General features: G+C 36.9%; 1 protein-coding gene across 2 annotated transcripts; it reads right to left on the bottom strand.

The window, feature by feature from the left end:
• Positions 1-2,752: 2,752 nt before the first annotated feature.
• LOC149381849 (methylsterol monooxygenase 2-2) lies at positions 2,753-6,609 on the bottom strand. 2 transcript variants are annotated; one of them, XM_089601937.1, is made up of 8 exons: positions 6,523-6,609; positions 6,372-6,421; positions 4,993-5,130; positions 4,375-4,520; positions 4,096-4,215; positions 3,787-3,999; positions 3,617-3,697; positions 2,753-3,048 (listed from the first exon to the last, which is right to left on the bottom strand). In XM_089601937.1, the coding sequence occupies exons 2-8, from the start codon at positions 6,399-6,401 to the stop codon at positions 2,967-2,969; spliced, it is 810 nt and encodes a 269-aa protein (XP_089458063.1). In that variant the 5' UTR covers positions 6,402-6,421; positions 6,523-6,609; the 3' UTR covers positions 2,753-2,966. The 2 variants fall into 2 exon arrangements, with proteins under 2 accessions (XP_089458063.1, XP_089458064.1); XM_089601938.1 differs by having other exon boundaries at positions 6,532-6,549.
• Between the last annotated feature and the right edge of the window lie 6,831 nt (positions 6,610-13,440).

Raw genomic sequence — 13,440 nt, 5'->3', positions numbered from 1 at the left:
GGGGTGGATTTGTTATATTAAAGAATTCTCATGACGGCATCTACATGGACCGTTATGGGGTTATTCTTGAATCTGCTGACCATGCTCACTGAGAATCCGATGTTCGATCGCGTGTGAGTGAGATAGATGAGTTTTCCTACAAGCTGTTGAAATCTTTCTTTAATGGCATCAACTTCGGTGGTGGTTCGAGCTGCGAGCTTGATGTTTGGATTGATTAGAGTTTGCAATTGAGCATGTTAGTTTCTTTGAGGAGATCGAGAATGTATTTTTGATGAGATATAAAGATACTTTTCACATAATGAGCTAATTTTGTGTCGAGAAAATATCGCAAGCTTCCAAGATCCTTGACTACAAACTCGAATGACAAAATTTTCTTCAGTCTTTAAGTACGTGAGAAAACTTCCCGAACCAAGCACGAGGTGACTGCTTTAGTTTGTATAAGGACTTCTTGGGTTTACATACTTCACTCAAGATGGAGTGTTTGCCTCGGGCTGAGATTTTTGAGAACAACGCATGATCTTCTTGACCTTGCGAGTAGTTGCATCATTTGAGTACGTGAGTAAACTTCTCGAACCAAGCACAGGGTGATTGCTTAAGTTTGTATAATGACTTCTTGAGTTTACATACTTTGTTGGGAGCCCGGTCGTTTTTGAAGCCCAGTGGAATTTGCATGTAGACTTCTCCTTCCAGTTCACCATTCAAGAAAGCATTCTTCACATCGAGATGTAACAAAGGCCAATCTAAGTTGGCAACCAAAGATAGAAGAACTTTGATCGCGTTGAGTTTTGCTACCGGTACGAGTGTTTCCTGATAGTCGATGCCATAAGCATGGCATACTCTTTAGCGACAAATCGGGATTTTAGTCTCTCCACAGTGTCATCCGAATTGTGTTTGAAGTTGAACAACCATCTGCATCCAAAATTTCCGGGTGGTAGCTCAATAATCTCCCAGGTGTCATTCTGTCCGAGCGCTTGGATTTATGCATGAGTTGCAACTCGCCAAGTTGGAATCGGGAGAGCTTCTTTGATGAAGTTTGGCACTTCTTCTTGGTCTATTCTTGTCACATAGGCTCGAAAAGCTCGGCGAGAGATTTTTGTAGTATACGTAATCTTCAATTTTGTATGGGCCACATGACCGAGTAGGTTTCCTCAAGGCAATGGGTAATTCGAAAGGAGAAGAGGTATTACCTCGTTCACTGTTTTCGGAGTGGACTAAAGATACTTCATGTATTCGAGCTCGTGCCTGACTATGGGTGAGGTTTGTTTGTACTACCAGGGACAGAGCCAGGATTTGAATATTTCGAGCTCAGAGTTGGTTGAGGTGAGCTCGATAGGAGATTGGTTGCAGAGTCTGAGTTGGGATTAGAATTTGATGAGCTTGGAAGGCTGGACACAGATTCATTGTTTGGGATTGCATGGGTTGGAGCTCGAAGCAGAAATCGAGATGGAGTCCGAATTAATGATCAACCAATTCGGCGAGTCATTATTGCTCTCCCCTATCAGAATTGGAGACTATGAATTTCTTAGATGTGGGTTCATAACACCTATATCCGTTTTGAGTTGCCGAGTAACCGATGAAAATACACTTGATTGATTTTGACTCGAGTATTACTTGATGATATGTGTGGGTAGTTACGGAACCACCAAACACTTCCGATAGAAGTGTGGATATGAGTCGTGCACGCGGGCTTAAATTCTAAAGTTGAGGACATGGGATGACATTCAATTTTTGAGGTAGGTGGTTGTGAGAATAAATAATAAAGACAAATCGCTATCATGGAGAATCGAATTCATGTCCCCACACAGGAAGAGAACTTGAAAGTAAGAGATAGTATCACACAAACTAAATGTTTGAGAGACAAACGCGTCTTTTCCTTGACAAACCTTTTTTTCCTCTCTTTTTTCCTTCACTTTTTTTTTCTCGTAAAAAAACGTGAATCATAGTATAGCCTATGCATATACATAAATATATACCTCCTAAATAAATATATACAAGAAAATATACATCATTACGTGTTGTGTTGCCCTTGTTTCTGATAAAATACAGTTGTTTTTTTTCTTCTAAAAATATTATATATATATACAGTTGTTTCATTTTAAATGATAGCGTTTTAATATTCTCATCGGTATAGAGCGTTGGCGACTTTCTTGGTTCCGACGAGGGTTAGATGCATAAAGCGGGATAAGTAAGGCTGTCTGTTATCACTCTCCAATAAAAAAAAATAAGTATGTTGTTTGTGATTCGTGAAACTTGCTTTTTCCCGACGGTATAAAAAGTCTAATAAATTGTTTAGTCTTTTGCACGTACAAATTCCATTTCAAAACTGGGATGACAACACAGCAAGAACATGCATGTAAATGGTATTGGACAGAGTTTCCACTGCCAGCTTGATTTTAACACAACTAAAGTTCTCTCTCTCTCTCTCTCTCTCTCTCTCTCTCACACACACACACACACACACACACACACACTGACACAGACACACACACAGTCTAATACCCATGCCATGTTTTGCAACATGCATGAGTGACATATATTCAATAATTGTACTTCATTCAGCATTCTAATAATTCCCACGAAATAAACTTACATTCTGAGAAAAATAAGCATATTTCATGCTCTAATATGAAATATATGAAAGCTAAAGTCAGACCTATTTATCAACTAAGATCTACCAACTAATCAATAAAAAATAATTTGTTGGACATATAAGAAAACACAGAGGCACAAGCACAAAAGAAACGTAGAAAATGAAAAAGTATGTACTAATTCATTACTTTTAAAGAGTAAGGAGCGATAAAAGTATCCCAATAAAAAGTGTTCACCTATTCAACACTAACAGAAATGCTCTAAAAGGAAGCATCGATTCAATAGAATAAGAGGTTGTTGCACACAAAACAAAAGACACTTCCAAAATCGAAGGTTTTTTTTTTAAGTGCAGCCAGTGAAAGAAAAAGCTTCAATGGTTACTTCTCTTTTGTGGGCTCTTCAACATAAGCTTGTTTAAGCTCCTTCAACTTTCGGTAACCGATGTCCGTTCCAAATATCCTGAACATGTTCATTTAAAAAAATCAGAGCTAAATGGGCAATCAACAACTATGCCATAGTCACCAGATTGTTAGGGGTATTGCTTGAATGTTTGTTTACTCGCAATCAATTCTCAAAGTTGTAGTTTTTCACATCATTTTTGGTTACTCTTTGAATCTTCGATGCAAAAACTAAAATTGTGTGCTGAGCTACAGAGACATTTCATTATTTATTAGCTTTTGACTTTTTTTTTTCCTCTTTTCTCCACATTAGTATCACATAAAGTCAGCCTTGCTGAATTTTGAAGTTAGGCAATAACCACAGATATACAAGGCTGACTGTTTGAATAACAAAGAGAACGCTCGTATGCAAGACTGTATAAACCAAACTAGTTAAGAAAGTGAATAACAAAGAGAACTATACTCATCTGTTTGAAGAACAAAGAGAACGCTCGTATGCAAGACCGTATAAACTAAACTAGTTAAGAAAGTGAATTGATGTACTTATATAAAACAACATGTTATCTCTTATAGCCTGTCAGAGTTCCGTGTAGATAAATAAAGGTGAAGGTAGATGAACAAGAACTTACCGGTCCATGTACGTAAATGTTGATGAGTAATTACCCGACTTGGTGTAGAGCAACCGGTGATGGTAGTCATGGAAATCAGCACTGAGTAAAACAAAAATAAAAAATAAAAAATCCTGGTGAGTATGTACACATTTTTCGATAACACAACAATCAAGCTTTTGAAAACTCACCCTCCATACAAAGGAATGAAGTTCGAGAGACTCCATGGGAAATGGTACCCACAATGTGCCTCGACAGTCTCGAGAACCCTCAGCACCATCCACAACCAGAGGGTTATGAGATGGGGACCGGTTATGGCGGGACCCACGATCGTCGCAAAGCCAAGGAACAGAATTTCGGCAGGGTGAGCATATTCAGAGGTCAGTCCAAAAGGCGTTGCGTATCTGTACGTGGTGTTAAGATCTTCGAAATGTTACAAAAAAACCTCGCTGCTCAAATATCTTTCAAATAAAAAAAAAATTAATGACTGGATCGCTTACTCATGATGGACACTGTGTACATGTTTGTACAGCCACTTCGTGTGAAGAACTCTGTGTCCCCAATAGAATACAAAATCCTCGAGGATGAAGTAGAATACTATTTGGGTTAACATCACTTCCCTGCCAAACCAAATCACGCTGAATATGAAACTGAAGAGACATGCTTTATAGAATTTGGTGGGGAATTCAATGAGAATGATACCAGTTACGAGGATCAAATACCATTGTACCGAAAACGTGTAAAAAGAATGCATTAGCATATAAAGAACCTGAAAATACCAGGACGGTAGAGGCAAACTGCTTTTCATTCCCATGTATGTGAAGACGGGATATGAGAAGATCATAACAGGAAGGTTGACACCAAAATGATACAACAGAAGCCGAGTTATACATTTCTCTTGAGCCGCAGGGCTGTTATTCTTTGTCTGTAAAGAGCCAAAAAAAAAAAAAAAACAATTTACACATAAGGAAAAAGGGAAAAGAAGACGGAGCAAAGAATGATCACCTAATGTAAGGAAAAATTGTTCGTAATGGCAACGAAAACTGAACATCACAACACGCCAAAAAAATTGCAGAATAAAAATTGAAAGGATTAGTTTGAATCGCGATGGATGATGAATCCGTATAAATCTGAATAATTTCTGCAGTTCAGTAGTCTTCCTAAATTTATTACAGTCTAGAACGTTTATTCAAGCTTTGGTATCAAAAGAAGGAAATATCAGTGGATTCTTGAATCCATATCTAACAGAGGAAATTCCAAAAAAACTCGCATAGAAAGGATAACATCCGAATATCCAAATACAACTCTCATCTTAAAAAAATTGAAATGCGAGCACGTAGAGTCGCATATGGCTATGTAACGAGGCAACATAAACAACAAAGTCAAAAGGTTCACACCTGAATCTTGTACTTGCTCAGCCATCCCGCTCTCTCGAGATATATAAAAGGAAGTCCAGACAAGAAGAAAACACTCTCATGGAGAAAAAAGCTTCCTAGGCATGCCAATTGAAAGTCACTGAAATTTGATATGAGATACTGCACCAACAGAGAGAGATTTATCAAAAATAAAAAATAAGATTTATCTTTGAACAACCGAAATTGTCAATCCAGAGGAAGTAATTATTCATCCATGTCCGAGCATAAGTGAAGCCATTCGTGCACATTCATTTTACCCCAAGCTTATGCTAGTGTAAGGCTATATGTTCTCTGGAATAGGAAAGCAATTTAAATCCATTAAGCAAAAGATTTTCACAATTAATAATTACAATCATTTTAGAAATACTTAGGTAGCTATCACTTTCGTTTTTTTTCCTCAGTCAACAAATAATAACGGAGTAACTTTGGCCTTCGTGGCTACATAACATTTTTAACCTCAGCTTAATTGTAATAATAAATAAATAAAAATTGAAAAATCACCAAGACAATCTGAAGAAATTGATTCGTCGTTAAAAAGTGAGCAATTCAAGAATGAACTCCTAATACTTTTCCATATGGACCAGGACGAGAAATCAATTACTTCTCAAAACCCACTTGCCAAATAATTTTGAATGGCGATATTCCATCAGAGAGATCTGAAATAGAAAGCGACATCACAGCCAAAAAAAATAGACAGCAAACACAAAGTTACATGGGTCCCATTAAAGTATGAACCACAATCCTCCACGAGGAACCATAGTGTGATTGCTTTAGGCCAATAAAAGTCAAAATCACTCTACATTTTCATCCGAGTATATCATTACCAAGAAGACTAGTTAATTGATTTTCTTCTCAATCAAACGATTTTGTATGCAAGATAACTAGTTTGATGTATATTTTTCATACAACTATTCGCGTATTTCTCTATCATATGAAAAAGCCGCTAATCCAATCGAAAGCCATAGACAATCATAATCCAATGATTCAGGTTCTGACTATACAGTTTCATTTACATGTAAGATTAAAACCTTCTGCTACCGAATTAAAACCACAATCTATATCTATTGATGAAAAACATTATATAATAAAGAAAATAATGATATCGAGCCCGTAATAGAAAAATCTAAAGACGTAAAGAAGATCATTTTCAAAGACATTAACACATCAAAGATTCGTACACGCGGATTCTGGTACACACCAGTTCAGATTAGTCAATCAATGCCTAACAAGCAGATCAAGAACAATAAATGTCGAAAATCAAGCTAGAGCGATTGAGTAAGAATGATAACGAAAAAATAAAAAATAAAAGGGGTTTTTGAGATAAAAAAGACAATGACGAAACAGGGAGAAACAAACTGTACCTGCCAGCCAGATTCGAGGATCGAAGCCATGGAAGTGAAATTTAGCACCTCTGCAAGAAGAGCAAAGCAATGCGTTACACTCTATGCGAGATTATATATATGGAGGGAGATATATAGGAATAGGAGATGAGAAAGTTCAGTGAAAACATACAAAAAAAAAAAAAATTATTAAAAGCCAAACCCCACGAGGCGAAGAGTGAGAGACAGTCTGTCGATGGGAATCTGGGCTTTTTATTTATTTTTATATTTATATTTTGGGGTTTTCATAATTATTTAATCGACTGGTGACGAAAGAATATTTACGCGAGAGAGAGAGAGAGAGAGAGTCGTATACATGTATATCTGTCAGGGTAATCAAGTGTGTGTGTGAGAGCATGCCAACGTGGATCTTTTTGTTTGCTTCTTATTATTCATTATATTTATTTTATTCTTTTAAAGTTTAATTACTTGTTCATTTATTTTTAGCTTTTTGAATTGTAGATCATGTCATGTGTGTTACTTGCTAAAGATTTCCCACTCACAAATGATATTAAATAATTGGATCGAATAGACAAATCTTGGTAAATAAATAAATACAGGAAAGGAGACGGAAAATAAAAGATAGCTGAGCATAAAATTGAAGAAAAACAACTTATCAAAAAGATAAAGCGAAAAACTTGTTCACCCAACTAATTTATCAAATTCTGCTCAACACAAGAATTGATAACACATCCGCGTGGTTCCGCCTCCGCCAAACCGCTACAAGTTATATTTTATTACACTCTTAGGCGGTGACTCGACCGGCGACACGCCGTGACACTGAAGTGTGTTGCCGGCCAATGCCAAGGCATGCACGAGAAGCATGGTCTTGGGAAAAAGCGATTGGCATCAAGTGCACGTGTGGTGGCATGTGCGAGAATGCAAGTTAGAACGTGGGAAAGACAATTGGAAGATACAATGTGGCATTCGGAAGACAGATGGTTGAGGCATGACAAAAGATTGACGCGTGGCAAACAAAGAATCATGGGCGGGAACGATTGCCGGACAGTTGAGCTATTAGCAACGGTAACTAAGATGTCTTTGACGAACGTGGACATTTAAGTGTCACGCGAGGCACACGATCTCCTTGGCGCGGATAAGGCCAAGACGTTGGCTCTTTTCTGTAGGTTTAGATAACCGTCTATGCCATGTCGGCAGGGACGGTTATAGACATTTTTTTCTAGGCGGTTTGGGTTGTAAACCAGACGTTCTATTTATAGTCTTGCATTATCATGATAGAGTCACGAGGTGATCTAGAGGGAATCACATTGTCGTGTCATATTCATACTCCGAGTGTATTTTCTTTGTTTATGATAATAAAGGTTGGGAAAGGTTCCCATAAAGCGTACGTTCTCTTGTGTGTGTACTTGTCCTAAAGTGTTGTTGTCATGTGTGTGTGTGTGTTTGGTTCTATTTTTCGTGTCATATATTATTGTTACCGTGTGCTTTTATTCTGTTGTGCATTGTGTAGGTATTTGCCTTAGTCGAGTGTGGACGACGCTCGAGCCTTCACGTGGGCAATTCTCGAGTTGGAAAATTGTCCTTGCGACATATGTCAACACTAAGACGGTGGTTCATAGTCAAAGAAGCAAAAACTATTGCTCTACTCATCGTTTTGTCTTGGGCTTTGGATGTGAGATTGTGTACTCATTTTGTGAGTCAAATGCTAAGACGGTGGTTCAACTTTTAGATAAACACTCTCATTTTATTAACGAGTTTGAATTTATTTTCTCTCATGTGTCTAGTTTATCGTCTATATTTCCTGGAATAAGGTTGTTACATATCTATCGATATGGTAATATGACCGCTTATAAATTGATCACTTGTACTCTTTTTATAGATAATATATTCATTTAATTGGAGGATTTTCCTCGTTTAATAAATATGTGAACTCAACGGAACATGTTCTTTATGATAATAAAATTTATTTCTATAAAAAAATTAATAAACATACGTAACCACTTGAATTTATAAAACAGACTTTTTCACCGCATCGATTTATTATCTTCAATTAAGACTATATTATAGGCTTATCAACTCAACAATAATTTCTAAAAAAGCTACGAAAGCAAAAAGATCGACACTCACCAAACTAAGCATAGCGCCTAGGAGAGATAGGGCATTCATATCATCCTCTTTTTCGTGGACAACCATTTTACTTAACATAATTTCCTAAGACCAATTGAAATTTTAGGCCAAACTCAATATTGAATGCATCATAAAAAAATTGGAGTATGTAGCATATTTTTGCATTCCATTAATGAAGCATCTAAATAAAATCAAATAATTATATTAAATGTAGCTGCGTGACGCAAACAGCATATCAAAATTACGAATATTTAAAATGCTCTCTAAAATTGTTGAAAAGTCTCTAATATTTGGGTTTTGGTACCGAGAAACATAATGAGGTATTTTTCGTTTAGTAGTTTTTGTCATATATAGAATGTTGCCATCTTAATCAAAATCAAATAATTATACTAAATACAGCTACGTGACGTAAACAGCATATCAAAATTACCAATATTTAAAATTATCTCTAAAGTTGTTGAAAAGTCTCTAATATTTAGATTTTGGTACCGAGAAACATAATGAGGTATTTTTCGTTTGGTAGTTTTTGGCATATATAGAATGTTGCCATCTTAATCAAACTAAAATAATTATACCAAATATAGCTACATGATGCAAAGATCATATCAAAATAAACAGTATTTAAAATTACCTGTAAAATTTGTAGAAAATGCGAATTTTTTCGTTTTGTAATTTTTTGCTAGATTTTGGCCCCAACAAAATTAAATACTTTTTAATAGAAACTCTGGTGATGTTTATAATTAGCTGACGTTCAAATATGGGAAAATATAAAAACTATCCCTCGTATTTAATCGAAATGCGATATTTATCCCCTCTATTTCTAGAAATATCAGACATATCCTTTTAGTTTAATATAAATGACATATACCTCCCCTAAAAAAATGTTATATTACAAATATCACCATTTTCGTTTATTTTTTACAAAAAAAATAATTTGAACTCCCCAAAATACCCTTAATAGAATAAATATTTATTTACTATTTTATTAAATAAAATCAAAATATCTCTTTATAAAAAAATACTTAACTTTTTATAAAGAAATTTTTTAATTTAAACTTTTTTTTTATATAGAATAGAAAATAAAAAATTATTTCATTAAGGGTATTTTGGGGAGTTCAAATTATTTTTTTGTAAAAAATAAACGAAAAGGGTGATATTTGTATTATAACATTTTTTTAGGAGATGTATATGTCATTTATATAAAACTGAAGGAATATGTCTGATATTTCTAAAAATAGAGGGGATAAATCTCGCATTTCGATTAAACACGAGGGATACTGTTTGATATTTTCCTTCAAATATTAAGGTTGAACTATTTTTAAAAAAAAAATATTAAGGTTTTGAACTCATTACTGACGAAAAAGAAATCAATATGTGGCATGTTTGACGTTTAAGAAAAAGATGATAGAAATTGTCAACATTTATCATGAAGTCACATCGGCACCACTTAAAAAATAATGATTTTTTTTTTATAAACACACTCGCTCTCGCATTCAATTATCTTATCATTTTAATTCACAAATTCATGTTTCGTCCAAGCTCAATTTCATATTCGTCTTAGATTATTTTAATAAACTAATAACCAATTTTTATCTTTGCAACGAAGAATAAGCATCCTAGTTTAGAATGTGAGCATCGATTTTATATTTGTGTTAGCTCAATTTTAATAAATTAATAATCAATTTTTATCTTTGCGACTAAACCTGGCCTAACGGTAGCGGGACGGGACGGAATCCCCGCTACCGTTAGGCACAGTAACGGGAGCGGGACTCCCGTTACTGGTAATGGTACGGGACGGGAGTCCCGTTAATGCGACTAACGGGACCGAGACTCACGTTAGTCCCGTCGAGTATTTTTTTTTTTAATTTCGGCCGTTGGATCTTTGATCCAACGGCAAAAAAAAAGTAACCATTTTTTTTTCCCGTTGGAATATAGCCGTTGCTTATTCCGGGATTTTTTCTTTTTTTTACCCAATCATTTCTAAAATCTATAAATACCCCCCCCCCCCCCCAATTCATTCATTTTCTTCACACATTTCTTTCAAACTCTCTCAAATTCTCTCAATCTCAAATACTCTCGAAACGCTCTCGATTTTAATCTCTAATATTCATTACCGTTTTCAATTTTTCATGGCATCCTCATCCCACAACCGAGGAGGTCGAAGGGGAAGAGCTTCCCGAGGTGAACGAATGCACCGTTTTGAAGAAAATTGGTTGCACTTGTCTCAAAACGCCACCGACCCAACCACCCAATACTCTTTCGATCCAAATTATGTTGCTCCTACTTTCAACCATTCGGAATTCACCGAAATTCCAAACACTCAAATTCCATATTACCCTCAAATGGATCCCGAGCAAGCTTATCAAGCTCAAATTCCGTCATCCGAAGTGGCTTTTCAAGAATTTCAAGTATTCGAGCAACATTATCGTGACTCCCAAAATCCAAATGAAGAAGAAGATGACGATGAAACCCAAAATCCAAATGAAGAAGAGGAGGAGGAGGAGGAGGAAGAAGAAGACATACCACCACCACCACCTCAACGTCAAAGTCAAGTTCTACGACCTCGACAACGTGAACAACAAGAGGAGACACAACAACGACGACAACAACGAGCACGACAAGAACAACAACAACAAAATGAAGGTGGTCAACAACAACAACAACCACCTCAATAACAACAACCACCACGACGTCGTGCTAGGTCCGTTGTGTGGACTTTCTTTGAATAGGTGATTGCGAACGGCGAAAAAGCCGGAAAATGTCACAGTTGTGGCAAAATCTTCAGCGCTCACAACACAAGAGTCGGGACGTCGCTATTGTGGAGTCATCACAGACACTGCCAAGGGACGCAATCTGGAGCCTCGTTAAGCCAGGTCAGTCGCATCGATCCTGTAAGTTTTAGACGTGATTTAGTAGAATATTTTGTTTCCACCGATCAATCTTTTAGTCATATCGAATCTCAAGGCTTCGTTAGATTCATGAGTTCAATAATTTCAAACGTTCAAATAATGTCTAGAAAAACCTTGAGATCCGATATCCTAAAATGGGTTTTAGGAGAAAAGGAACAAATGAAACAAACAATATCATCTGGTAGGTATAGCGTAGCCTTAACCTCGGATATATTGACTGGTCAATCTAAGATGGATTTCATGAGCGTTGTAGTGCATAATATAGACGACGATTGGAACCTAAACAAACGTATCATAGCCTTTAGGAGGATAGAAGGTTCTCACACTCGTGAAAACATCTTAGACATCATAGTTAGTGTTATAGGTGAGTGGGGTTTGACATGCCACAAGCAACAACGACATGATTAGGGAGTTAAAGGAGAAACTTAACGTTGCCGATACCCTTTTGCATCAACGTTGTGCTACCCATATCATAAATCTCATAGTTCAAGCCGGAGCCGCTAGTTATGACCATTCGATCAACAAGATTAGGAATTACATTAGTTGGACAAATAGTTCAACCTCTAGAGTAGAGGAGCTTAAGAGACGCCTTAGACGCCTTAGAGTAAACGGTCTCCAAGATCGCACCTTTCACCTAGATAACAAAATTAGGTAGAATTCTATCTTTCTCATGTTGAACAACTTCTTATCCGAGCATTACGTCGATGTTATTGTTTCTTACATTAACAGCGAACATGGCGAAAACGCTAGATCCGAATATGATATTAAGATGGCTGAATCATTTGTTTCTTTTCTCGACATTTTTTACAAAGAAACTTGTTATCTCTCTGCTGTTTACACTCCTACTTCTTTTCTCGGTCTTCATACGATGACCGCAATTGCTGTGCATCTTGATAAATATAAAAACGAAACAATTTTTGAAGATTGTATTCAAGCAATGAGAGCCAATTTTTTAAAATATTGGGGGGCTGGAAATGTTCCATTACTATACGGTTTTGGAGCCATTTTAGACGTCCGATGTAAAATTGGTGGTTTAAAAAAATTTCGTAAGTACATTAGAAACCATTTCGACGATCAAGATTACGTTGCACTTGATCTCGCGAGGTTCATGCAAGCTTTTTATGATCTTTTCAGGGTATACGAGGCAAAACTCCTACCGCAATATCGGACACAAGCATCTCAATCACAGATGATGCTCCCAAGAAGATATCAATACACGAATGTCTTCGTCAACGCGCCCGCTTACAGCCATCGCCTCAACAACAAGAAACTGGGACAAATCAGACGAGGTCGAGCGCAACCGACGCACGGTCCCATCCGGAGATCCAAGAATACGATCGGAACGAGTGGGTCAAACCGGATGACGAAGGCATCGACCTATTGGTTTGGTGGAGACATAATGTGAAGAGGTTCCCGGTCTTGTCATCTATGGCACAAGACATCCTCACCATCTCTGTTTCAACCGTGTCATCTGAGGCGGTTTTTAGTAGCGCGGGCCGCATCATCGACGATAGAAGATGTAGCTTGAAACCGGAGATGGTCGAAGCATTGACGTGTCGTAAGGATTGGATTCAACATATAAATCGAGCACAAGAAACATTCATGTGCTTCGATATTCTTGACGATTTTGAAGTTGATTTCGCAAATGTAAACATAAATGGTTAGACTAACTTGTATAACTAAGGGATATCCCGGCCCTTGTCCGGGATAAATTTTCAAATAATTAACGAGGAAGTGGGTGCTCTTTTTCCTCGTCGTCGCACCTTTTTAGGGGTCGGTGAGGTTTTTTAGGAGGCCCATTTTTAATTTCACATTCGTCTTTATTATTTTTTTCTACCCACTTACTTTAAAATCTTTTCAATTACATCATTGTATATAATTATTTAAATCTATTTTTTTAATATTTTTCTTTTTTTTTACGCCTAACGGGGTCCGAATCCCGTTAGGCGGGACTCCCGTTACCGTCCCGTTCATTAACGGGACAGGACTCCCGTTATTCCCAGTAACGGGAGTCCGGGATTGGCGGGAGCGGGAGTCACGGTATCTCCCGCCAA

Source organism: Urtica dioica, chromosome 11 (genome assembly GCF_054948205.1).
Source record: "Urtica dioica subsp. dioica isolate 48M chromosome 11, U.dioica_male_clone48M_v1_H2, whole genome shotgun sequence".
In the NCBI taxonomy this organism is placed as follows: Eukaryota; Viridiplantae; Streptophyta; class Magnoliopsida; order Rosales; family Urticaceae; genus Urtica; species Urtica dioica.
This window is presented reverse-complemented; position numbering and strand designations above follow the sequence as displayed.

What these genes read in the sequence shown, in the direction of transcription:
- LOC149381849 (XM_089601937.1), bottom strand. Translation starts at nt 6,401, where the DNA reads ATGGCTTCGATCCTCGAATCTGGCTGGCAG. An exon ending in TCCTCGAATCTGGCTGGCAG is followed by an intron (nt 5,131 to 6,371) that starts GTACAGTTTGTT and finishes CTGTTGGTGCAG; the next exon opens with TATCTCATATCAAATTTCAG. An exon ending in GTACACAGTGTCCATCATGA is followed by an intron (nt 4,000 to 4,095) that starts GTAAGCGATCCA and finishes CACCACGTACAG; the next exon opens with ATACGCAACGCCTTTTGGAC.